The sequence below is a fragment of the Cinclus cinclus genome, chromosome 31 (genome assembly GCF_963662255.1).
Source record: "Cinclus cinclus chromosome 31, bCinCin1.1, whole genome shotgun sequence".
Lineage (NCBI taxonomy): Eukaryota > Metazoa > Chordata > Aves > Passeriformes > Cinclidae > Cinclus > Cinclus cinclus.
In genome coordinates this window covers 1000886-1025937 of record NC_085076.1, presented here as the reverse complement: position 1 = coordinate 1025937, position 25052 = coordinate 1000886, and the positions used below count along the sequence as shown (strand labels likewise).

General features: G+C 49.8%; 2 protein-coding genes across 2 annotated transcripts; one reads left to right on the top strand and one right to left on the bottom strand.

Moving 5' to 3' along the window:
• The first annotated feature begins 227 nt into the window (after window positions 1–227).
• On the top strand, window positions 228–6113 carry RIT1 (Ras like without CAAX 1). The gene is made up of 5 exons (XM_062511706.1): window positions 228–333; window positions 885–941; window positions 2446–2519; window positions 2882–3073; window positions 4226–6113. The coding sequence occupies exons 1-5, from the start codon at window positions 237–239 to the stop codon at window positions 4454–4456; spliced, it is 651 nt and encodes a 216-aa protein (XP_062367690.1). The 5' UTR covers window positions 228–236; the 3' UTR covers window positions 4457–6113.
• A 6298-nt stretch (window positions 6114–12411) lies between these two features.
• SYT11 (synaptotagmin 11) lies at window positions 12412–25024 on the bottom strand. The gene is made up of 4 exons (XM_062511560.1): window positions 24991–25024; window positions 20454–21268; window positions 17644–17764; window positions 12412–15469 (listed from the first exon to the last, which is right to left on the bottom strand). The coding sequence occupies exons 1-4, from the start codon at window positions 25022–25024 to the stop codon at window positions 15156–15158; spliced, it is 1284 nt and encodes a 427-aa protein (XP_062367544.1). The 3' UTR covers window positions 12412–15155.
• Window positions 25025–25052: the final 28 nt, after the last annotated feature.

Below are 25052 nucleotides of genomic sequence, written 5' to 3'. Positions count from 1 at the left end.
GCGCTGTCCCCGCCGTGTCCCATCGTGTCCCCGCTGGATCCCGTTGTGTCCCGCGCTGTCCCCGCCGTGTCCCATCGTGTCCCCGCTGGATCCCGTTGTGTCCCGCGCTGTCCCCACCGAGCCGCCGTCGGGCCCCGCCCGCTGCGCGCTCAGGCCGGGGCGGGCCCGGGCGGGCGCTGTGGCGGAGGAGCCGCCGCCATTTCGGTGTCGCTGGGAGTGGGGCCGGGACAGCGGCGATGGATCCCGGAGCCCGCCCGGCCGGCGGCGGCGCCCCGGGGCAATCCCGCGAGTACAAACTGGTGATGCTGGGCGCGGGAGGCGTCGGCAAGAGCGGTGAGTGCGGGACTGCGGCCGCCTCCGGCCCCGGGACCCGCCGGCTGCACCGGGGGCTCGGCCCGAGGGGCCGGGCTCGGCAGCGGCCGAGGGGGAGCCGCGTTCCCTGACCAAAACTCCGATCCCTGACCAAAACCCCGATCCCTGACCAAAACCCCCATCCTGACCAAAACCCCAATCCCTGTACAAAACTCCCTTCCTGACCAAGACCGCCCCCCCGGGCTGTCCCGACCCTCCCCGGGTGTCCCCGCTGGGCTGTCCCGGCCCCTCTCGGGACATCACGGCTCCTCCCGAGGTGTCCCCGCCTGTCCCCCATCGAGGATATCTCGATCCCTCCCGGGATGTCCCGGCCATCGCCTTCCACCTCCGGCTGAGTCGCTGGAGCTGGTCCCGCCTGAGGACACGGGTGGAGCATCCCTGGGCCCATTGCAGTCCCCGCGCTCCATCCGGGCTGTGCCCGGGGTTGTTTTGTGTCCTGGCTGGAAAGTAACGATTTGATCAGGGGAACTGTGAGCTGAGCTGCTCAGTTGTTCCCTGATTTCTGCTTCCAGCCATGACCATGCAGTTCATCAGCCATCGCTTCCCGGAGGATCACGATCCCACCATTGGTGAGGAAAATCTCTTTTCTGTTCGTTCATTCCTTTGGCTGGCAGGTGAAGCTGTTACAGCCCATTGCTTTAAAGTATTCTGTTCAAAGATACCTGTAAATCTGGCTGCAGATTGATCTTTGATCACTCATCAGGATGAGCATTCTCAGCAGGGCAGGGAATGATCCTGCCCCTCTGCCCAGCCCTGGGAGGCACCTCAGGAATTCTGTGTCCAGCTCGGGCATCCTCAGCACAGCAGGGACAGGGAGATTCCAGAGGGTGCCAGAGAAGGGCCTGGAGAGATCCCTGCCCAGGAAAGGCTGAGGGAGCTGGGGCTGCTCAGCCTGCAGAGGAGCCCCAGCTTGGAGGGCCCCTCAGCCCTGGGTGTCCCTGAGTGCAGGGAAGGGCAGAGCAGGGCCCAGGCTCTGCTCCGGGGCCCAGCAATGGCACCAGAGCCACGGGCACACGAAGCAGAACTTTGTCCCTGCACAGGAGGCAGAACTTCTGCCCTGGGCAGTGCCCAGGCCTGAGCAGAGCCCAGAGAGGCTGTGGAGCCTCATCCCTGGGGTTATCCCAGCCCCACCTGGCCACAGTCCTGTGCTCTGTACTCTGTGCTGACCCTGCAGGTAATCTCCTGTGATCTCCCTTCCTGCCTCAGCCTCTCTGTTTCTGTAATTTGAGAGTTCTGAGAGTGGGATGTGAATCCTGAGTTTCAGCTCCTCAGACTTTTTCCCATCCATCCATTCAGGGCATGCCCTGTCTCTGTCTGTGTGTTGGCAGACAGGGATTGAAACTGCTGCTAAGCCATTTTTTAGTTGTCTATTCACAAAATCCAGACTCTGTGCTGTGATCAGCTCTTTGCTGTTCACTTGTCAGGGCAAATTGTTCTCTGTGTTTGAGAAATTGAGAGGGATCAAAGTGCTCAACAACTCACGCTGGTGCTGTAGAACTTGGGCAGCATCTCCAGGAGAAACCTCAACCAACAGTTACCCAGTGGAAGGAAAAGTGGGGGGGGAAAAGCCAAATTCTTGCTGAGAATGGGTTCTTAAAATGTGAGAATGCTGACTGAGAGGGACAGAATATTTGTGTATTTATATATTTATAGACAGGTTGTTTTTTTATGGTGTTTATGATAAGCAACATTTACATATATAAATATAATGTTTCATACATTTTATTGATACGTTATTATAGTGTCTTCTAAGAAATCAGCAGTTTTTGGTGATCAGTTATTCCGTTTAATCACAGATCTTTTCTAGCTTTGAGAAAAACAAAATGTTACTCCTCTGTGTTTTCCACCAAGGTGACCAAATGAATTTCTGGGCTGTGAGCTCAGGAACAGGATGTGATTTTTGCACATGAAATGTTAAATCACACCAGAACAATTAGAAATTTAATTTAATTTAAACAAAGCTCAGACTGAGTGCTCCTGCCAGGGTGGATGGTTCTGGTGCAGTATTTTCTTTGCGAGCTCATGAGTGTTGTGCTTGTATCCCAACCTTTCTGATGTCCTGGGAATCCACAGAGGATGCCTACAAAATCCGGATACGCATCGATGATGAACCTGCCAACCTGGATATTTTGGATACAGCAGGACAGGTATGTGAGTAATCACAAGTGAATTGAGAGCATGTGAAGCAGCCTGTAATGACCAGGTGTAGGGACAGAAATCCTGCATAAACAATGGCTCTTTTTTATTCCAATCTGGGGCGTTTGAGCTCTCCCACTTCTCATGAGCATTGTGTTGCTGATGGTGCCCGAGTCAAGCTGTGGCACAGGTGAACCAGAAGCACCTGTGGGCTGGTAAATCTGGTGTCAGCGAGGTTTCTGTGCCAAGGGAGCCTTGGGGACCATCCCAAACACATCCTGGCTTGTGGGGTGGCAATGTTGATGCCCAGGCAGGCAGTGAAAAAGCCAGCAAGTTACATTTGTGCAACTAAAAAGCCGCTGTGTGTTTCTAGGCAGAGTTCACAGCCATGAGGGACCAGTACATGAGGGCTGGAGAGGGTTTCATCATCTGCTACTCCATCACGGACCGGCGCAGCTTCCACGAGGTGCGCGAGTTCAAGCAGCTCATCTACCGCGTGCGCCGCACCGACGACACCCCCGTGGTGCTGGTGGGCAACAAGTCTGACCTCACCCAGCTGCGCCAGGTAAAGGCCACGGGGAGCCCTCTGTCAGGAGCTGCTGCTGCTGGAAAATGCAGTGAGACGAGAGGGTTTCGTTCCTTTCTTTGTGTTTGTCTCTCTGATGAGAGTGGTGCTGGTTTCACACCAGTGCTGAGAAGCAGCTGCCTGTAACAATCACAGAAACAAAGTCTTGGAGTTCTGCTGATGCTGGGCTTTGCTTTGTTTGTAATTCCTGATTTGCTGGTAGATGTGAGGTTGGACATGCCCTGGCCACGTGCTGGCACCCAGAGCACCCCATGCCCCGGGTTGAGCCCCAGCATGGGAAAGGGGAGGATTCTGCCTCTCTGCCCCACTCAGGTGAGAACCCCACCTGCAGAGCTGCCTCCAGCCCTGGGGCCCTGCGCAGGAAGGAGCTGGAGCTGCTGGAGAGAGTCCAGAGGAGGCTCCAGGATGATCCAGGAGGCTCCAGGGATGGAGCAGCTCTGCTGGGTGGAAAGGCTGAGTGAGCTGAGCATGTTGAGCCTGGAGAAGAGAAGGCTTTGGGGTGACCTAACTGTGGCCTTCCAGGACCTGAAGGAGCTACAAGAAAGATGGAGAGAGACAATTTACAAGTGCTTGGAGTGTCAGGAAAGGGGGGAATGGTTTCCCACTGTCACAGGGCAGGGTTAGATGGGATACTGGGAAGAAATTCCTCCCTGTGAGGGTGGTGAGGCCTTGGCACAGGTTGCCCATAGAATTTGCGTCTGCCCCATCCCTGGAGTGTTCAAGGCCAGGTTGGATGGGGCTTGGAAAAAGAAAGCTTTAGAAAGTTTTTTTTTTCTGTGTCTGGGAAGTAGTTAGACAAACACAACAGCTTTTGACAAGGAGAAGCTTCCTTAACTCACTGGGCTACCAGGGCTGAGGACTGCTTATGTCAGACAGCTTGTAGGTTTAGATCAAGAAAAGGAATATTCTTCGAAGTTTGGTTTTTGTGAATGTCCAGAGAGTCTCGTGCATTGCCAGAGAAGTGATGAAAGCAGAGCAGGTTTTCAGAGAAACCTTTGCAGCTGGGTGGAAACAATCTGTGCTGGGGCTTGGAGTGTCCATACAGAGGGACAGCGAGCAAAACAGGGAAAGGCAAAGAGATGAACTCCTGGGGTTTGGCTTCCCTGACCAGGGTGTGCACTTGTTCTCCAGGTGTCCAAAGAGGAAGGCTCTTCCTTAGCACGGGAATTCAACTGCCCCTTCTTTGAGACATCAGCTGCGTTCCGCTACTACATCGACGACGTGTTCCACGCGCTGGTGCGCGAGATCCGCCGGAAGGAGAAGGAGGCCGTGATGGCCATGGAGAAGAAATCCAAGCCCAAAAGCAGCGTCTGGAAAAGACTCAAGTCCCCCTTTCGTAGAAAGAAGGATTCGGTCACTTGAACAGAAAATCCCTCTGCAAAACAGGACAAAAGCTGTGACCCTTTGTAGCCAAAGCAGCTCGGTGCCAGCGCTGACAGGATGTGTGACACCTGAGGGGACTTCGTGAGGGAGTGTGTAACTCTGCCAGTTGTTTTTGTTTAGAACCGTGTTGCCTTGATTCTGGGTGTTGAACTGCAGGCCCAGTGACAGTTGTACTTTGTTGTCATTTTTTACTGGACCCAGCACGTGTTGGCCACCAAGGCCGGTGGGTTCATGGCCCTGCACTTTGGAGTGTTTGTCCGTGGTCACAGTGCCCTGGAAGCTGAACTGTGCAAAGCACTGCTGGAGTTCAGCCTCTCTGAATCCGTGCTTTTCCCAGTTGTTTGCACAAGAGGATTTTGCTGCTCTCCAGAACAACAACCCACAGGTGATGACAAAGTGTCATGGCCTTGGAGGTCACCAGGCAAAGTTGGGCTTCTTGTGCCCTCATGGAATAGATTTCTTTCCAGGAAAATTGATGTGGAATGCTTGTGTGCAAGTTCATCCAGTTGATCAGTTCAGCAGCAGTGCTGTAGGTGGGATGTAAACAAGCCAGAATCACAGAATCATTTAAATTGGCGAGACCTCTGGGATCATCGAGTCCAACCTGTGACCCAGCACCACCCTGAGCAGAGCATTCAGTGCCACATCCAGTCCTTTAAACACCTCCAGGGGCAGTGACTCCACCACCTCGTGAGCAGCCCCTTCCAAATTCCATCACCCTTTGTCATAAAGGCAAGCTGTGGTTGCTGTGGCAGCTGTGACTTGGCAGCAGTGCAGGAATGTGTGGGGTTTTTCTGCTGCAAACAGCACTGAAGGTGCTGCCACAGCACATGGAGTGTGCTGTGCTGGAGAAACCACAGCTTGAAGCTTCCTGGCTTGTTACAAATCCTGCTGGGAGTGGGGCATTGGCTTCTTCAGTCACTTTTGTGTCATCCTGAAGGAAGCAGTGACTCTGGGGAGTGAAGTCTCTTGACAGTCATTCCCAGCTCCACTGTGGGGCTGTTTTACAGAGAAAATGGCTGATCTGAGGGTCTGGGCCCAGAACTGACATTCCCTGGTCCAGGAGAGGCTTTCCCCAGTGCATTCTGAGCATTGCTGGAGCAGAGCAGGGAAGCACAGGCCCAGCAGCTCCTCCCCTCCCTGACCTCACCTGTGCAGGTGATCCAGGCAGGGCTGGGGCAGTTTCTGATGCTCATAAAGAACAATTTGCTTGTGAGGAAGATCCTCCACACATGGGGACTCTGTGCCCTCGAGCTGATTGATTTTACAGCAGTTTTGGGATCAGGTGCCTGGTGCTCCTCTGGATTTTGCTGTTTAACAATAGGACAGATTACAGCTGGGTAACTCAGACGTGGTTAAAAGCAGTTTCTCTGATCCAAGTGCCTGGAATCCTTCAGTGTGAGAGTGAAAGAGCTGATGACACTTAAGTGATCTTCCTGATCACCTCTCAGATCTGTGCAGTAAATTTATGCTGCATGGGACAGTGCCATCCAAACTGAAAACCCAGGTGTAAAAGGATTGGTAAAGGTAGTGAGGATAAAAAGTTTAAAAATCCCCATATATATATATATATATATATATATGTAAAAAACTTCCTTATTACCCAAGATAGGACTGGAAATCCTGTGCCTGTTGATTTGAAGAATATTTTCTTTGTGTTTGATACAAAGAAATGAGAAGTGTGGCGGGGGCTGCATTTTACATTTGCTTTGTGGTGAGTTGAACATTGGAATTGGTTTCCATTTCTCATCTCTTCCCAGTGCTACACTGCTCTGGCAGCAATCACAGAATCCAAAAATGGCTTGGAAAAGGCTGAAGAGAATTCAGGTTGTTCAGGATTTCAGACTCTTTCATGTTCCTGTGTGAATGTGTTCCTTCAGCCATCACTGATGTTTTCATTGTTGGATTAAAAGCTGTTTAAAACTCAGATAAAAACTCCACCTGGCCAAAAACTGGAGGAAGAGGGGGAGGAATGAGCTAGGAAGTGCTTCTGAAGCATTGTTTGGGTCTGTCAGGTGTTCCAGAGCCGTGGCCTGGCATTTTCCAGATGCTTCTCCTTAAAATCTCCATCAGCTCTCAGAGCACAGCTGAAGGAGCCTGGCAGAGGTGCTGAATGCTGTACAGGACTATTTCACCCCTAAAGAACTGAATTCTGTGCCTTACCTGAGTCCTGCAGTGCAGTTTAGGTGTTTACTAATGCCTTTGCTATGCCTGTTGCTTCTAGAATTCGTAGAGCAGAACAGCAGCCAGCACTTTTTTCTTTTTTTTACACAGTGTTATTCAAAGAGTTTTATTTTTTGTCATGTATAAATTTGTACACAGAACGATTGTTTTATTTGACACAATATATATAATTTTTGAATACAAATCTTTGCATTGGATGTGTCAGTCTGTGGTGGGGTTATTCAACCCTGAGAGTGCTGAAGGAGGAAAGTTCATCGTGTGCTTGTAAATTTGGGAAATGGTTGGCTCGTGGCATTTAAGTGGTGAAAAGCCTAAAAATTCTGTGAGTCTGGTGCTAGATTGTTGAAATATGAATTATTTTCCATCTGTGTTGCTTTTCTCTGTGTGGTGATTTTCCAAGGAGGGCAGGAGGAGCTGCCTGAGGTCACTGTCCCAGGCTTTTGCTGCAGCCACTCCTGTTGGGTTTGGGAGGGTCAGAGAATCTCAGAGTGGTTTGGGTGGGAAGGGACTTAAATCCCATCCAGTGCCACCCCCTGCCATGGACAGGGACACCTTCCACTGTCCCAGCCTGCTCCAAGCCCACCTGGCCTTGGAAACTTCCAGGGATCCAGGGGCAGGCACAGCTTCTCTGGGAATTCCAGCCCAGCCCCACAGGAGCAATTCCTTCCCAATATCCCATCCAAATCTCTGTCAGTGTGAAGCCATTCCCCTTGTCCTCTTGCTCCAGACACTTTAAATCCTATTTCCAGGTTTAATAAATTTTATCTCCAGGTTTTTTGTCAGCTCCTATAGGTCCTGGAAGGCCACAATTGCATCACTCCTGAGCCTTCTCCAGAGATCTTAGGGGCCTTTTCCAACTTCTTATGATTCTATTGAATAAACTCTAGAAATAGCCACAGAAATATAGAAAATTCAATAGAATAAACCCTAGAGATTCTAGAAATCATAGCATTCTTATGATTCTATGGAATAAATTCTAGAAATAAAGAAACAACTCCTCTGAAACATTTTACCAAAGCTCAAGATGGGGAAACATCACCTTGGGATGACTGAGAAGGAATAAAAAGGAAAGAATTACATGGCCTAAAGCTCAGAGTGTGCATAAACAGGGTGTCACTGATAGGCATGAAGCAGAAAAGCCAATATTGCCAGGACATCTCAAAGATGACCTTGCTTTCATCTTTTTATCCTCTTTGCCTTTAGGTTTTATAGTGGTTTGCTTTTGTTTTTTTCTTCTCCTGTATTCTCCTGCAGCTATTTAAGTGCAGACAGCATCAGAAAAAAGTGAAATTATTCTCCTCTGGAGTCCTCATGTGGGCACAATGTTTGAGTTATTTGGAAATACGGATATTGTCTGCAAAAAATATCAGAAATTATTTAAAAAAAAAATTAGTATCTGTAGATTGGTTGTGGCCAAGACACTGATCCTGCCTGGAGCAATCAGTGGGATTGGATGAGCTGCAATTTTTCCCCTGGGCTGTGCCTCTTTTGTGTAAGGGCTCTTATTCAGTCTTGTCCCCCACCATTCCCAAACTTCTTTCCCCCAGCAGCTCTGATATTCCTCTGTTGTGTAAGAAAAAAAAAAAAAAAGACTTGAAGGTATCAGCTCAGCCTTTGTGAAATGAGGCAACACCTTCCTTTTCCTGATGCCTGGAGTTCCTTGCAGGGAGCTGAGCACCCACCCCAGATGGGACTGACACATCCCTGGGCATTGTGAGGAGATTTTAGTGCATGGATCTCAGCTTTGGAATTCCTCCTTGGAACTGCATCCTTCTGGGAGACACTTGATGCATTTTGCTTTTCTGAGCTGCTGCTCATTCCCTTCGTTACCAGAAAGGACTGGGCTTTGACCTGAACTCTGGATTTTTGTGTCCCTATACTCACGTTCTCTCAGGCACAAACACCAAGGTGAGGAGCTGCCCGTGGAAAGTTACATTCCTTGTATTTATGGAAAAATCCACGTTACATAAAGTGGGTATTCCCCAGCTAGTTTTGCCTGGGTTTTATTTTTCTTCTCGGCTCAGCTGGGTCCATCCCTTGCCCTGTCCCAGCTGAAATCAGTGTGTCCTGAGAATGTGGTGACTTCTTGGTCCCACCTTCCCCTTGCCAGCCCAAACGTGGTTGGTGTCCCTGAGCCTCCCAAGGACTCCCAGGCTCCTCGTGCTCTGGGTTATTTTGGGAACACCGCTAATTGTTTTTACCAAGAGCTGGCTGCTTTCCTTTGGTGATAAGGGGATGTCCCCACGTGGCTGCTGAGTCCTGTTGGGATGAGTCACCGGGAGCAGATGAATTCCTGTTCTGCTCTCTGTGGTACCACAGGTTTTGTGTTGGTGCTGGGGAGAAGATGGAGGAGTTGAGCAGCACTAAGGGGTTGCTTTGTGTTGTTCAGGGATTGGGGTTTTTGTGCACATTCACTGCACTGGTTTGGGGATTATATACATACATATATATATATATATATATATATAAGTTTTCTGTTGCTAATGTTTTATTTATCTCTTGGTCTGTTTTTCCTTTCCTGTCCTGTTACATTTGGCCCAATAAATTCTCTCCCTCCTGCAGGAGCTCTGTTAGCACAGCAGCTTCAGCTGGTGGCTCTCTGTAGAGCCATGGAATCACTGAGGCTGGAAAAGCTCTCCCAGAGCATCCAGTCCAAGCTGTGCCCAATCCCCACCTTGTCCCCAGCCCAGAGCTCTCAGTGCCACCTCCAGGTGCTCCTCGGACACCTCCAGGGATGGGCACTCCAAACCTCCCTGGGCAGTTCCAATCCCTGACCTCCCTTTCCATGGAGAAATTCCTGCTGATGTCCACCCTGACCTCCCCTGGCCCAGCCTGAGGCCGTTCCCTCTCCTCCTGTCCCTGTTCCCTGGGAGCAGATCCCAAATCCCCCCCGGCTGTCCCCTCCTGTCAGGGAGTTGTGCAGAGCCACAAGGTCCCCCCTGAGCCTGCTTTTCTCCAGGCTCCCCGAGCTGCTCCTCACTGAAATCCCTGCGCAGCCCCTGCAGGCTCTGGAGGGTCTTCCTTGCTTTTACTTTTTGGATCCTTTCCAATTCCCGACAATAGCGGAGTCTCCGGAGGGGGGGGGGGGGGGCTGGTTCAGAACCCAAATCCAGCTGTTGAATCCAAATGAGGCTGCAAGAAGGGACCGAGGGACCCTCGGGGCAGCGCCAGCCCCGCGGTTTTGGGGCTCCCGAAGGACGCGGAGCTTCCCCTGCCTCGGGCTCGAAGGACTCGGCAGTGACTCACATCTCACATCGCCCTGGCAACGGGATCCGCTCCTGCGGGGAATGAGATAAGGCAGGAGCTGTGCTGGAGGAGGAGAGACCCAATTGTGCCAAACGCGGAGCAAAATCCCGCTGGTTTCAGTGGCAGAGCCAGGGAAGGTGGGAAGAGAGTCGGGGCTGAGCTTCCATGCTCTCCACAAAACCATTTCTCTTTTCATGGCTTGTCGAACCCATTCTGTTGGCGCTTTTTTTCTTTTTATGATGCAAATCCTTTTGTTTCTGTTCGGCTGAATGGGCTAAGAACCTGAAACCCGCCGGTTTTTAGAGGCTGCAGTGTTGTAGGCAGGAGTCAAGCAGAGAAGGATGAAGAGAAATTCCCTTTCACATTTTGCACAATAAGTAGAAGATAATCAGTGACTGTGCACTTTGGCTGAATAGTTTCAGCCAACTGCTCAATAACTTTGGTTATTGCCTTGATAAATCACTGAAAGGGATGGAGCACCCTGATCAGTCACGGTGCAGAGAACGTGGAAATGAAGGGGAAATATCAGTGTTAAATAAACCTCTGTGTTTCATTGGGCATCGCATTTGAATGCCTGCACAAGTCACAGAATCCCAGAATGGTTTGGGTGGGAAGGGGCCTTAAATCCCATCCAGTGCCACCCTCTGCCATGGCAGGGACACCTTCCACTGTCCCAGGCTGCTCCAAGCCCCAGTGTCCAACCTGGCCTTGGGCACTTCCAGGGATCCAGGGACAGCCACAGCTGCTCTGTGCCAGGGCCTGCCCACCCTTAGAGGGAGGAATTTCTTCCCAAAATCCCATCTAACCCTGCCCTCTGGCAGTGGAAGCCCTTGTTCTCCTTGCAAATAATCTCTCTCCATCTTTTTTGTGGGCTCCTATAGGTCCTGGAAGGCAGCATTTTTAGGTCACCCTAATTATCTCAACCCTGAGTCCTGTGGGTCATTCATTACCTGCAGAATCCTTCTGGTTTCTGGTAATTTTGTGTCTTCAGCATCTCTCTGACTGCCACTGGTGAGCAAAACGTTGGAATTGAATCTCCAGAGCAGAGCTCTGGCCAAGCTCAATAAACTTGTGTGTTCCAGTCCCTCCATCCCCAGTGTGGCTGGAACAGCTGAGCCTGGGACAGTCCCTGCTGCACTTGGATGGGTTTTGCCTTTGTCCCAGGTAGAGCTAGAGTAAGATTTTAGTGATAACTCTGGTCATGTTGGAGGAGGCACACAAGGTGCTCCCAGGCATGGAAAGCAGAGGACATTGGACATTGTGACATCCCAGAGCTGGGATGGAGCTGGAGCTGCTGGAGCTGCTGGAGCTGGAGCTGCTGCAAGTGCCCAAGGCAAGGTCGGATGGGGTTTGGAGAAGCCTGGGACAGTGGGAGATGTCTCTGCCCAGGGACTGGATGATTTTTAAGGTCCCTTCCAACCTCAAATCATCATTCTGTGATCCTCAGTGCCAAACAATGTTGTACTGGCTGTGTTCCTTCTCCAGGGTCGTCACCCACCTCTGTAAAACCGGGGCTGAAACCTCCTGGCTCCTCGCAGGTGAGACCTGAAGCTCAGATGTTCTGAGACACCTGAAGCAGCTCTGGAAGTTTTTTGCTGCTCCAAGAGCTCTCTAGGAGAGCAGAGAGCCGACACAAGGCTGGAATCTGTTGCTGGGGAAACCCAGCCCGGGGCTGTTTGGCCTTTTCTAAAGCCGTGGCTCTGTGCCCAGTAATGTTGTTCTGGGTGCTGTTGATGGGCAGCTGCAGAAAAACAAACCCCAGAAGCCAAATCCCTGTGCTCCAGGGGGACTGCACGGAGTGGGATGGACAAAAACATTCCTGGAGAATTCAGTTTTGACCAGGGGTCCAGGAACGCTTCTGAATTACAAACCCTGGCATCAAATTGCTTCTTTTTCTGCCCACGTAACGTCCTTTCTTCCCACTTGGATTCAACTTAATGATATTTGTTCATGCAAAATTGTGCCAGATTAAACCAGATTATACTGCTGTGGGGGTTACTGAATGTTTTGGGATGGTCTAAGGCTTAAGTAAAAAGGAATCATGGAATCATGGAATAGTTTGGGTTGGGAGGGACCTTAAGGATCATCCAGTGCCACCCCCCTGCCATGGGCAGGGACACCTTTCACTGTCCCAGGCTGCTCCAAGCCCTGTCCAGCCTGGCCTTGGGCACTTCAGGGATCCAGGAGCAGCCACAGCTGCTCTGGGCACCCTGTGCCAGGGCCTGCCCACCCTCACAGGGAGGAATTCCTTCCCAATATCCAAATTAAAGGGCCTCTCTGTCAGTTTGAAGCCGTTCACCCTTGTCCTGTCACTCCAGGCCTTTATAAATAAAGTTTCTCTCCATCTTCCTTGTTGGTTCCTTCAGGTGCTGCGTGACCACAGTCAGGTCGACCTGAATCCTCTCTTCCAGACCTGCTTTCATTTAATACTTAATGTGCCAGGATTCTGTTGTGTTTCTTTACTCCACTGAGATTTATTCTGTGTGTGCTTTTCCTGTGAATTAAATGCACATTTTCAGCAGAAATGCATATTTATAGAAGCAAATCCTCGGAGTGTTCAGTCGTGTTGGTTGTTGCCCACGGTCACACACAGCAAAGGCAGCAAAATTAAAGTGATTTAATTTTTATTTGCACGCTCAATGTGCGTTAACAAATTCAACATACAAGGTAGCATTACAGAATGTAGGTTAGCTTATAGCATTATGCAGTTTCACACAGGTTGAGTTAGGTTTTTTGCCTTTTTTCTTTTTTTTTTTCCACACAAAGTTGTAACTGTCCAAGTTCATTTTACAATAGAAGACACAAGGTAAAGAATAACCACACCTGGGAGATTTTACAGTGAGTCCGCTGTCACTTACTGTCTATTTTATGTTTTAAAAAATATATATCTGCACATTTTCAGTTTCCTATTATTCCAGAAGAGTGTTGGAGCTACTCCTACCTGCCCGATAGCCTAAGTCTATTTACCCTGAGCATGTTTCCTTGACAAGAAATTCATCTTTCCTTTGCAACTAAAGGAATCTTAAGATCATCTAGGCTTAATCATGCTTTTCACACCGAAGGGAGAGGGGAATTTTGCTGCTGCTGTTAGTCGTGGTCAGATCTTTGGAGTGGTGTTGGAAAGCATGTTCTGAGGAAAAGTTGTGACGGTTGCTTGAATTGCAGCAGCACAATTGCTTAGTGCAAAAAACTAGGATTGAAAGAGATCTACAGCAATTTCCAACGGGGAACTCATTCTCTGTGAGCCACAGAGCTCGAGCCAAAAAGCATTTAAGACACTGATAAAATCTACTACAACCTCAGGCAGAAATCCTGGTCGTGGGGATGGGTGAAGGGGAACAAAGTCCACGCTTGTGTCTGCTGAGAAATGGAGCTGCAGCCTCCAGGAGCCACAGCCTGGGAGGGAGGGCCAGTGAGTAAGTGGCTGTGAGTGAGAAAAATCAGCTTTCCAAAAATAATGCCTTAGGAAGAGATGCCAGAGTGGTGGCAGCTCACAAAGTGCTGTCTGTTCATACAGAGCTGCTTCTTCCCTGATGCCTCGTGGGGAACCAGGAGAGCCTCGCTCAGTTGTTCCCATTTCAGGGGGGAAAGAAGGTGAAAAGGATCATTTTTCCAACAGGGATATGAAATTCAGTAGTCAAGTCCTGTAAGTAGTTAAATGATCTTCATTTTTAAAAAAATGATAATCTGTTATTTGCATCCCACAGGGCTCAGAGCAGACTGGCTGCCTGGGAGCAACCAAAGGTTTCTTGAAAACCTGGGGCTGTCAAGGAGCCTCTTTGCAAACCCAGTTCTGCTTCTGCATTTCCATTGGAGAGCCCAGGAACAATTTCAGTTATAATTATTTCTGCTCAGTTCACCAACACTGGTTACCATGAATTATTTGCTGCCAGTTATCACCCTTATCTGTGCCCTGGCTGGGCTGTGGCCAGAATACCCAAATCCAGGTGCCAGGATGCTCTGCTTACATCCAAAGGCAGCTCCAGGGCTGTGTGAGCACCACCAGATCTCAGGCAGCTGCTGCCAACCTTTATGAACTTGTGTTCCAAATTCCTGACTCTGCAGGGTTAAAACAGCCTCAGGTGCTCAAGGTCCCTCTGGTCAGGGCCATCTTTCCCCTTGCAGGTGGTTTCCAGGCTCAGAATTCAGGCAGGATTTCAGAATTCCTCCAAGCTGCCTTGAAACTCCAGGTCTGGGACATTTTTAGTGCCAGGCTTTGCCCCGTGTCTTTTCTTCTTTTGGGAGCTGGCTCTTAGGTGACTGCAGGATCATGTCTAATGCAAATTGGCTCCAGCATGGATGAAGGGAAGTTTTGTCACCTTTTCATCAACCAGCTCTGCCTTCAGGACCCTTCCCTATCTCAGCTTTGTTTTGCCATTAAACAGAAATTATCAGCCAGGTAGAATTTGACATTTAATGTTTAAGAGTTTCTTTACCAATCAATGACACATCAGTGTTTGGGTTTTCTTGGGCCCTTCATGCACAGACAGGATTAAATAAAATGAAACTGAGCAGGATTTCCCCAATTCCTACAGTCTGTGGGATCCTGCCTGTGTGACCCCCATGTGGCAAAAGCAACAGGATCAGTTTGATGGGGTTTGGATTTTAGAGTCAAGTCTTGGATGTTGTGACCTCGCAGCTCCCCAGGTACATCACAACAACAAGGATTTCAATGCCTGACACAGAACTGTTTCTTCTCTGGAGGCCAGTGCCATTTTCCCTGTATTTTCCTTTTGTGCCAGTGCAGAATTCTAACCCAGCTCTACATGGAAACGCAGTTGGGACTCCCAAACCAGCACAGAACAGAACTGCAAGAACCAATGGGCAGGCAAAACTAACAAGAAACTAGAGGTTAAACAGCAGAATTCAGAAACTTTGGGAGAAGCCTAATGAAGACAGGCCAATCTTGGTGAATACCAGCAAAGACAGCTCGGCACAAACACAACTTCCATAGTGACAGATAATTGTATTAAAACCTGCAACTTGATATTGGCAGTTATACTAATTTCAGTTTGTAGTAGGCATGCAATAGCGTGATTACACTGTTATATATATTCGTGGTACCTTTTTTTTTTCTTTAAATCATTTATTCCCCATCGTTTTTAATGCTCCTTAGAATTTTTTTTTTTTAGTGCCCTGCAAAAACCACATCACTAAGAGAACCAATCAGCTGCTGCTTCTCAACGAAAAGTAGTTTAGTCCTACAGCTAAAACAAGGTTTAAGTCTGTCCTAGGGGTTGGCCTGAGCTCAGTACTCGCTCAGGCTGTGCCACTTGGCCACGGCTTTCCTGGGGCTGTCGCAGACCTGGCGCCAGTGCTCGGCGCCCGCGGCGCTGCCGCTGTGAGCCCCCAGGATCAGCCTCCCCACAACCTCGTTCTTGGTGGTGCGGTCAAAGTCGATCACCAGGAACTCGATGCTGATGTCGGGCAGCAGATCCACGGGGATGTCGTAGATGAAGGACTCGTTGAAGATGGGGTTCAAAGTGCACTTCTTGACGTGGGTTTTCTTCTTGGCGATGCGCTTGCGCCCGTAGTAAACGTTCACCTTGACGTAGGGGTCTGCTGGGGGGAGAGGGAGGAGACAATGACACAGCCCAGGACAGGCTGTGAACCACTGGCACGCACTGGTTTGGGTTGGGAAGGATTTAAAAATCCCATTCCACCCCTGCCATGGGCAGGGTCGCCTTCCGCTACCCCAGGCGGCTCCGGCCTGGCCTTGGACGCTTCCAGGGATGCAGGGGCAGCCACAGCTCCTCTGGGCACCCTCACTCACCTCAGAGGGAAGAATTCCTTCACAATATCCAAACTGAACCTCCTTTCTGGCAGTTTGAAGCCATTCTCCCTTGTCCTACCACTCCAAGCCCTCATAAACAATCCCTGTCCCTGTTGGCTCCTTCCAGCACTGAGGTCACCCCAAATCCCTCTGTGCCCCAGACTGAGCACCCCACCCTTGTTCAGGACAGCCCAGCAAAGGGTTGAGGCAGTTTCAGAAACTTCCAGATGGGAAATGCTGCCAGCAGAAGGTACTGGGAAAGAATAAAGTTTAAAACAAAGCCTCCCTTTTCCCCCCAGCCTCCCCCAGCCCTCTTTATGCAGCTGCTCTTTATGCAGACACTGGTGGAGGATTACAATCAAGAAACCAGCCACTAAGGGATTTTTTTTTTTTTTCATTCCATGCAAGTTTTGAAGCTGGAAGGCCCTTGCCTAGCTGGCACTGCCTATTTTTCACCTTCTTTTTTTTTTTTATCCAGCTGAAATGGGTTTATGCATAATACAAGGATCATATAAATAAACAGTGTTAAGTCACAAGATTCTGCAGGTAGGACATCACTGAAAATTTTATCCTGTGGTTGGAGACTACACATGCACAGCTTTTTCTTATTTTTTTCCTTAAGGAAAGAGTAAAATGTACAATAATTAAGCTTAGTCTGCATTTGTCTGCATTCCCTCTGAGGTGTTCAGGAGAAAGCTGTAAAGCCAGCACTATGTTCTCAATCAGGCTGTGACTGAATCTCAAGTTGATTCCCATTTCCTCATAATCCTGAAAGAGATTTTACTAAGGGAATTCAGGAGTGTGAAAATCTCTGAAATAGGAAAGCCAGAACAGCTGCTCTTCTCTTTTCAAAACAGCACAAGAACAAACCCAGCAAAAACAACAGAAAAAAAACACCCAAAACACCAGGCCAGAACTATCTCTAATTCCTCCTCTCCAGTCTTGAGTCTGTCCCTGCTTCTTGTCACACTTGTCCCCCTCCTCTTCCAGGGGCAGGGCCTGAGGCAGACAGAGCCAGCCATGGAAGCAGAGCTACCCAGGACCACAGAGCCATGGAATCACTGAGGCTGGAAAAGCCCTCCCAGAGCATCCAGTCCAAGCTGTGCCCAATCCCCACCTTGTCCCCAGCCCAGAGCTCTCAGTGCCACCTCCAGGTGCTCCTTGGACACCTCCAGGGATGGGCACTCCAAACCTCCCTGGGCAGTTCCAATCCCTGACCTCCCTTTCCATGGAGAAATTCCTGCTGATGTCCACCCTGACCTCCCCTGGCCCAGCCTGAGGCCGTTCCCTCTCCTCCTGTCCCTGTTCCCTGGGAGCAGATCCCAAATCCCCCCTGGCTGTCACCTCCTGTCAGGGAGTTGTGCAGAGCCACAAGGTCCCCCCTGAGCCTCCTTTTCTCCAGCTGAGCTCCTTTCCCAGCTCCCTCAGGAATTCTCCACCCCCTTCCCCTGCTCTGGACACACTCCAGCCCTTCCAGGTTCTTCTTGAAATGAGAAGCCCAAAACTGACCCCAGGATTTGAGGCCCCTCAGAAGTGCCCAGCACAGGGGATGGTCCAGGCCAGGTGCCATTGTGCCACCTTGGCACACCAGGGCACATCTGGGCACACCTGGGCTCGTGTCCAGCCCCTTCCAGCAAGTTTTCCCAGCTTTCCTCACACCAATGGCCTCAGCCCGTGGATCCCATGGAACATCCAACCTGTTCTGGAGATCTGCTTCCTTCACAAACCCCCACCTGCATAAAGCAGCCAGAACTCCCAGCAGAAAGGATTTAGGCTGGTCTGCACAACCACCCACAGGTGAGTGATGGAGCACACAGAGCAATCCATCACCCTTTGGGAGAATTTGAGGAAAAGTGTGTGAACAATGAAGATCTTCAGCTAGAACAAGGCAAAAAGCCCTGCAAGTGAACTTGGGGATTTATCTTTTTCCCACCCACTCAGAGCTGGAGAAAATAGCTTCTACCTGAGAGGCCAGTGATGTCCATCTTTGGCAAATGCCTGGCTTTCAGCACCACCACGGTCATTCTCTGTGCCACGGGCTGGTAGGACAGGGACACCTGCAGCTCCCCTCTGCTGATGCACTTCTGGCAGGGTGGAACACACAGAACTCGTTAGGACAAGGTGGTCTTAGACACAGGGGCAATTTTTGGAGGTCCCCAGAATTTCCTTTCCTTGTGCCAAATGTCTGAAGAGTGGGAAAATGAGCCACAGGTCGTTCTTGGTGCCCAAGCTGCAGAAGGGAAACCACCCCACATCTGTGAGCATCCCCCCAGCCTGGAACTCTGCATTTCAAGGAGCGGAAACATGGTGGCACCTTCTGAGAGAGGCTGCCTTTGGGGATCTGTTACTAAAGGGCTCTGAGGGGTTTAGGAGCTCAAATTCCACTGATTTTTGATGGAGCTTCAGTAGCTGAGCCCCTCAGGCTCTTCAGGACTGTCCTGACACTCTCACCATCAGTTCAGCCTGCAAAGCTATAGGATGAAGATGAAAAGAAGATAAAACCAGAACAGGTTTTATCTCTGATCTCACAGTTAAACCTGCTGTGCATCCTTTCAAAGAGTAACATTGCATTAACATACCATTAAGATAATTAGTTTTGGTTTCCAGATGGTGTGTGTTAACTTCCACTGAGCTGGCACTAATTGAGATGGAGTTTATTTGCTGTCAAGGTGAACAGCATTAGCCAGGCTGGGAACTTGTGTGGTGTCAGTCACAGAGCTGCCAAAACTTCGGGCTTTCTCCCAAATTCTTTCAAACCTCCCCCTGCCCCATCAGAGACTGGGGTCTGGCAGAGCAAAGTGTCTGTGAGGCCCCAAGGAAGGGATTTTTCTCCTTTAGAACAGTGAAGCACAACAGCAAATGCTCCACTCTGTGCTCTGAGGTGAAGTCCTGTCAATGCTCCTCTGCTCAGCTTAGCAGGAAAAATGCAGGGTGTGAACTTCAGCCTGGAACATATTCATTTTCTTTGGGTGGTTCCTTTTTATTTGAGTGGTTTCTGTGTGTTGAACAGGAGTTTTTCAGATGCAGGGAATCACACAATGATAACTATCCTGTGTTGGAAGGGACTCACAAGGACCATGGAAATCCAGCTGCTGGTAATTTTCTGCTTGTGCAAAATTTTGGGAGGAGAACAAATATATGAACAAGTTCCTGGAAGGGAAATGTTTGGAACTTTGGCTCCTTGGATACAGAAGAATACAGCAGCCAAGGACAGATTTTTTTGGGGAGTGAGGATATTATGAAGAGTTTTGGGGTTCTTCTGGTCCTAAGGTGTCCCTGCCCATGGCATGACGTTGGAATGAGATGATCTTTAAGCTCCTTTCCAAGCCAAATCATTCTGGGATTCTGCTTTAAAGTAATTTTCAGTTTGTCATTGTGACTTAGAAACTATTTGGAATGTTCACCAGGATGGGATGTAGGCCTGGCTTGGGTCACTGGGTCATTACTGGGTGTTAAATGCAATTCTGTATCCCAGATTTTGAACCTTCCTGACACACTTTGTTCAGTGATGGCTGTTTTGGCACCGTGGAATGATGCAGATTTTTCAAGCATGAACATCTGGCACCAAGGTAAATAAGTTTTTGATTATTAACAAATGTGAAATAATTTTTATCCTTGATTAAAATTATTTATATTTAAATAATTTAAACTTATATATGTTTATACTTATTTATATTTAAATATTTTAAATCTATTTTTAATCTATTATTTAATTTTAATCTATTATCTATTTTTAATCCATTACTTCTAAGAGATCCAGACAATGCACTGAAGAAAAAAAAATAAATTAAAGACCCTGAACCAGCTACTTGTTTTATCATAAAGTAAAGCATTACTAGAACTGAAGAAGAGCAAAGTAATTACCAGAACTCTTATTTTGCTGGGGTCATGACATAGAATCTCCTATAAATAATACTGAGAAAAAACAAAAACAACAAACAAAAACCCAATCAACCAAACAAAAAAACCCCATAAAATAGAAACATTTCAAGTTAAATAATGCCATTCTAGGACATAAGGAAGGATCTGATAGAGCCCAGCAATGTTTCCCAAGATGTTGCAGCAATGAGTGAGCTCAAATGCCTTTTGCTTTTGAACCTGGGAGATGGGCAGCAGAAATCAGCTGAGCAAGAAGATTAAAATCTGAAGTTCCTCCTCCTCCTCTTGAGCACACAAACATCTGCTCCAGAGTGCTCATCCTTCTGTTTACAACACCAGGCACTGAGAGTGGGATTCACTTCACCCAAATTTTAGATGTCTGCATTTTGTTCCCAAACCAGCCCATCTGGGATGGAATTCCTGGGAGCTGATTTCTGCTCCAGGACAAGGGGAATCCAGTCAGGCTCCACTGACACATTTTACAGCCGCAATTCAGCTGTAAATAATTCCAAGTAGAGGGGTCTAAACTTGGAAAGATCAGAGAAATCTCCCTCTCTCACTGAGGTTTGCAGATGAGTGTTCTGTTATCACATCAGCTTTTATTTGGAGATGGGAATTTGCCTTTTTGATTGGCACCATCCATCATAACATTCATCATTCCTGTGCCTCAGGAGTGACAAAACCTTATCCAAAAACCTTATCAACTTCACACAGCAGAGAAGCACCCAACTAAAAACCACAGCCATATCACACAAAAATACACATCTGGGGAAAACCAGGCTGCATGGCTGAGGATCTGCATTATTCCTGCTCGTTAAACCACGGAGGCTCCTGGATCAAAAGCTCTGCGATCAAACACAAGCCAAAGAGTCACCCTAGATGGAAGTGACTTACTTGGATGTTCCTTTTGAGGATCTCCCTGGTCAGCTGGACCTTGCCAGTGCTGGGATCCACCCCTGCAAGGGGCACCATCACCTCCCCAATCACATCATCCCGGGAGAAGCGGTCGAAGCTGAGCACGAGGAAGTGCAGCACCAGATCCTGGAGCTGGCTGTAGGGGATCCCGTAGAAGGTGAAGGTCTCGTCAAACACGGGCTCCAGGGTCTTGCGGAGCACTCGGGTCTTGACACGGTGCCTCTTGTCGGGCAGAATTGTCATCTTGATGTAGGGGTCAGAGCTCTGCGTGTGCTCGTCCATCACGGGCAGCCCGTGAGCCTCCTGGATGGTGACCACCAGAGCCTTTTTGGGGAAGTTGTAGTCCACTGAGAAAGTCAGGTCTCCCAGCATGACATCATCACCCGGGGAAGATGGGGAGGAGGTTTTACTCCCTCCTGGAGTGAGGCTTTGATCTGGGCTGAGTTCATCTCCATAATCTACTTTGATGGGGAGCTGGTCGACGTGGGGGGGCCCCTCCAGAGCCTTGTCAGGGCCCACCAGCCCAGATTCAGCAGCATCCACCAGGAGGTTCCCCCTGCCCCCCTCCCTGGCCGTGCCGTTCTTGTCTCTCCGGATCCGGTTGATTTTCTTCTTGTTGCTCAAGGTCTCCGGGTAGATGCTGATGCCTTTGAGCATGTGAATGAATTTGTACGGGGGGGTTTTGTGCTTCTTTTCTGCCTGCTGGTGACAGCATGTCCACACAAAGACTGTGACTGAGACAGAAACCACCAGGACAGTGGCTCCAATGAGTCCTGCCACCACGGGAGACACATCTGCGGGAAGACAAAGCAGTGAGGACCGAGCTGGGGCTCCAGCACACCTGGCTGCAGATCTACACAGTCCTGTCGAGCTCCTCATTCTGGGATCTGCCTAGCACAGCTTCCCCAGACATCTCTTGTAGTTCTAAATTTATTTCTCACACTCCTAAGGCATGCCTGACCTGTGTTCCACGAGCTAAGGATCTCAAACTGTTGACTGCCTTATCTTGCCAAGCCCAGCTCCTGCATCACCAGCATCTCCATAGGAACGTGGGCTCTTGATGTGCAGGAAGCATTTTCTTTTATTTTTTTAATGCCCTGTTCAGGAACGTTACACAATTCTATTTTCACAACGGGGAGGGAGTAACAAATATGGCCATAATGCTGGATCTCAGATAATCGTTATTATCAAATTTTTAAAATATCCCTTTGCCTTGAAATGGTTGATTTGCCCTGGCCCTTGTGGCTGAGGCCAAGGTTAAACATAAAATCTCCCATGGAAATCCAGTGTCCAAACCAACAGAGAGAAAATCCTGGATTTACATTTAGGGATTATCTGATACTTTCTAGATTTTATGCCAGCTGTGTTAATCGGTAATGGCAAAGCAGAATAAAAAAAATATATATACCTCATTCATTTTTATCTGCTTATTTGCTGATGGATTACTTTGAAGAAGTTTTACTAAGGCACAGAATGAAACCAGTGGTGCTGAGCTCCTCAGGACACTTCATTGACATCCTCCAGCAATTCTGAGAGGACTGGAAGGCTGGGGTGGATGGAAGATGGAGAGCAAGTGGAAGAGAAGGAGGTGCAAAAAGAGCTGGGGTTGTTCAGTCTTAAAAGGAGAGGGAAAGGAGGGGATTTTTTGCTGTCTTCAGTTTCTTGGTGGGAGGTTTTATGAAGGTAGAGCCAGGCTCTTCATGTAACTGGTTTTTGTATTCCTGGTTTTAAAGCCATTTTCTTTTACTTTTTGGAAGCCAGCAAGCAAGCAAACAAGCAAAAAGCCCTCTAACCCGATGTCTGTTTCTTTCACAAATTGTACAAAACCACTCCTTTACCAAAAAACCCTTGTCATGACAATCCTGGCAGTACCCAAATGAGACAGCTGGTTAAAAAAAGGTAAACTTGTCTAATTTTCCTCTTCATTCTGTACCACAAACAGGAAGAAATAATCTTCAGCCTCATCCTTGGAGCTAGAGAAAGCACCATGAGTTTGGGTTTTCTCAATTCTTCCCACATCACCTTTTACTGAGGCTAACAGGCTGTAAACTGAGCACCTGACAGACTCAGGGAAGATTATTTTGCCTGCTCCCAAAACTGGAAAAACCACTTGTAGTTAGACAGAAGCCTTTCTGACCTGCAGTTGGAATCTTTGGCTGTGGCGATTGATTCCACAGGGAAACCTGTCTCAGGTCCCACTGCAGAGCCTGGGATTGATTTAACTAAAACAAGAAGAATTCATAATATTGACAAAACACTGCCCCAAAGACCCTACTTTAGTTTGTTATTTAATGTTCCCTCTTTGATATGAGGCAAATGGTCTTTAACAGCTTGTTTGGATATCATTCAGCTTAAAAGGCTTTGGTGGATGTGTAAGAAAAATGCTGAAACTTAATTCTCGTTCTTATTCTTATTCTTGCTTCTTGGTGTGTGTTTTGTTTCTATTGTGTCCTCACAGGATCAGCTCTTTTACCTTCATTTCCTGCACCTCTGATGGGACAATTCCAGAAGCAGCACCCAAAAGTGACGCCTGAAAGCACCAAATAAATCTTTTCTCTCACTGAATTATCGTAACTCTAAAAATTATTTCAGCTTTAAATATTATTTCAGGTCTTATATTTGGCTCCCATGATGTTCTGTGGCAAAAAGCTCCCCAGCCTCATGACGTGGCTTGAGGTTTGCTGTGTCCCACTTCATCTCACCCAGGGCCTGTTTGTGCCTCAGTTACTCACAGTCCCCCTTGTCCTGCCTGAAGGCTCCTGTTTATGTAAGCATTCCATCCATCCATCAGTCCCATCTCTATAATTCCCTAGAGCTGAGAACTACACCGACCTAAAGATGCCTAAACCCAATTTTAGAGAAGCTTTTGCAGCTTTCAGAGCACTCCCCATGCCCAATGTCCACCTGAAATTGGCAGCACAGCCTGACACCTCCCTCCAACACAGCAGAACTTTGCTTTTTTATCCAAACTTTATGGAAGAGATCTTTGTTCCGATGTGATGCTACAGTTCGACCAAAACAAAATCAAAAATCACCAAAAAACTCCTTTTAAAGTTGATGTTTGCTAAGGATACCCCAAGGGTGGCTAATGGTTAAATGGTGACAGCACGTGGCTCTTGGATCCCAGGGAAGAGGGAAGAGGGTTTTCCATGAGGTAAATGGTGCTGGATGGAGGAATATCCCTGAGTACTTCGGGGTTCAGAGGAAAAGCAGCACAGGGGCTGGAAGGTGGGAGGGGAAGGTCAGTGGGTACTGCAGGACAGGCAGGGGCAGTGCTTTGGATGCTCAGTGCTGAAGGAACCCCCAGCACTGCGGCCCCTGCCCTCCTCGCCCTGGGGCTGCACCCAAAAACATCCCAAACCACAGTACCCAAAACCATCCCAAACCCAGGCACCAAAAACCATCCCAAACCCGAGTACCCAAAACCATCCCAAACCCAGGCACCAAAAACCATCCCAAACCCGAGTACCCAAAACCATCCCAAACCCAGGCACCAAAAACCATCCCAAACCCGAGTACCCAAAACCATCCCAAACCCAGGCACCAAAAACCATCCCAAGCCTGAGCACCCAAACCCATGCCAAACGTGATCACCCAAAACCATCCCACACCTGAGGACTCAAAACCATCCCAAACCAGGGCACCCAAAACCATCCCAAACCCGAGTAACCCAAAATGATCCCAAACCCGAGTACCCAAAACCATCCCAAACCTGAGCACAAAAAACCATCCCAAACCACGGCACCTCAAAACCATCCCAAACCAGGGCACTCAAAACCATCCCAAACCCAAGTACCCAAAATGATCCCAAACCCGAGTACCCAAAACCATCCCAACCCCGAGCGATGCCGGGCAGGACCCGCACGGGGCTGAGCGGGGTTTGGAGCTTCCCCATCGCCCCCGCGGCGCTCCCGGCACCGGCTCCCGGCTCCGCCCGGTCCCCCAGCGCTCGGCCGGGCCGGTTCCCCCTCCCCTCCCCGCCCCGGCCACGCCGCCGCCGCCGCCCGAGCATCCCCCGGTGCCCCGGGCAAGCCCCGCCTTGTGGCGCCGGTGTCGGTGCCGCAGCCGCCCCGGGGAGAGCGAACAAAGGCCGGGGCGCGGCGCGGCCCGGCACAGACATCACGTCATCGGGCCGGTCTGCACCTGCCACCGGCCCCCGCTCCGCCACCGACCGCCGACACCGGCCCCGCTCCCGCGGCCGAGCGCTGGCACCGCCCCAGCGGCGGGCGGCGAGCGGCGGCGGCCGCGGGGGGAGCGGCATCGCCCGGCCGGCGGGGGCGGAGGGGCCGGGGGATGCTGCGGGACCGGGAGATGCTGAGGGGCCGAGAGCCGCTGAGGGAGCGGGGCCGGGGAATGCTGAGGGACCGGAACCGCGGCCGTCGGGTGCGGATCTCGCCCCGGGCTGGCGAGAGCGGGCCGAAGGCGCCGCGCACGGCCCGGCCCCGGGGGCGCATCTCGGGGCCCCGCCGGGACAGACGGGCCGCAGCCGGGGCCGCCGCGGCCCCGCCCCACTCACCGAAGCCGGGGTGGACACTGGTGATCTCGGCCATGGCCCCGCCGAGGCCGGGGCCGCGGGGG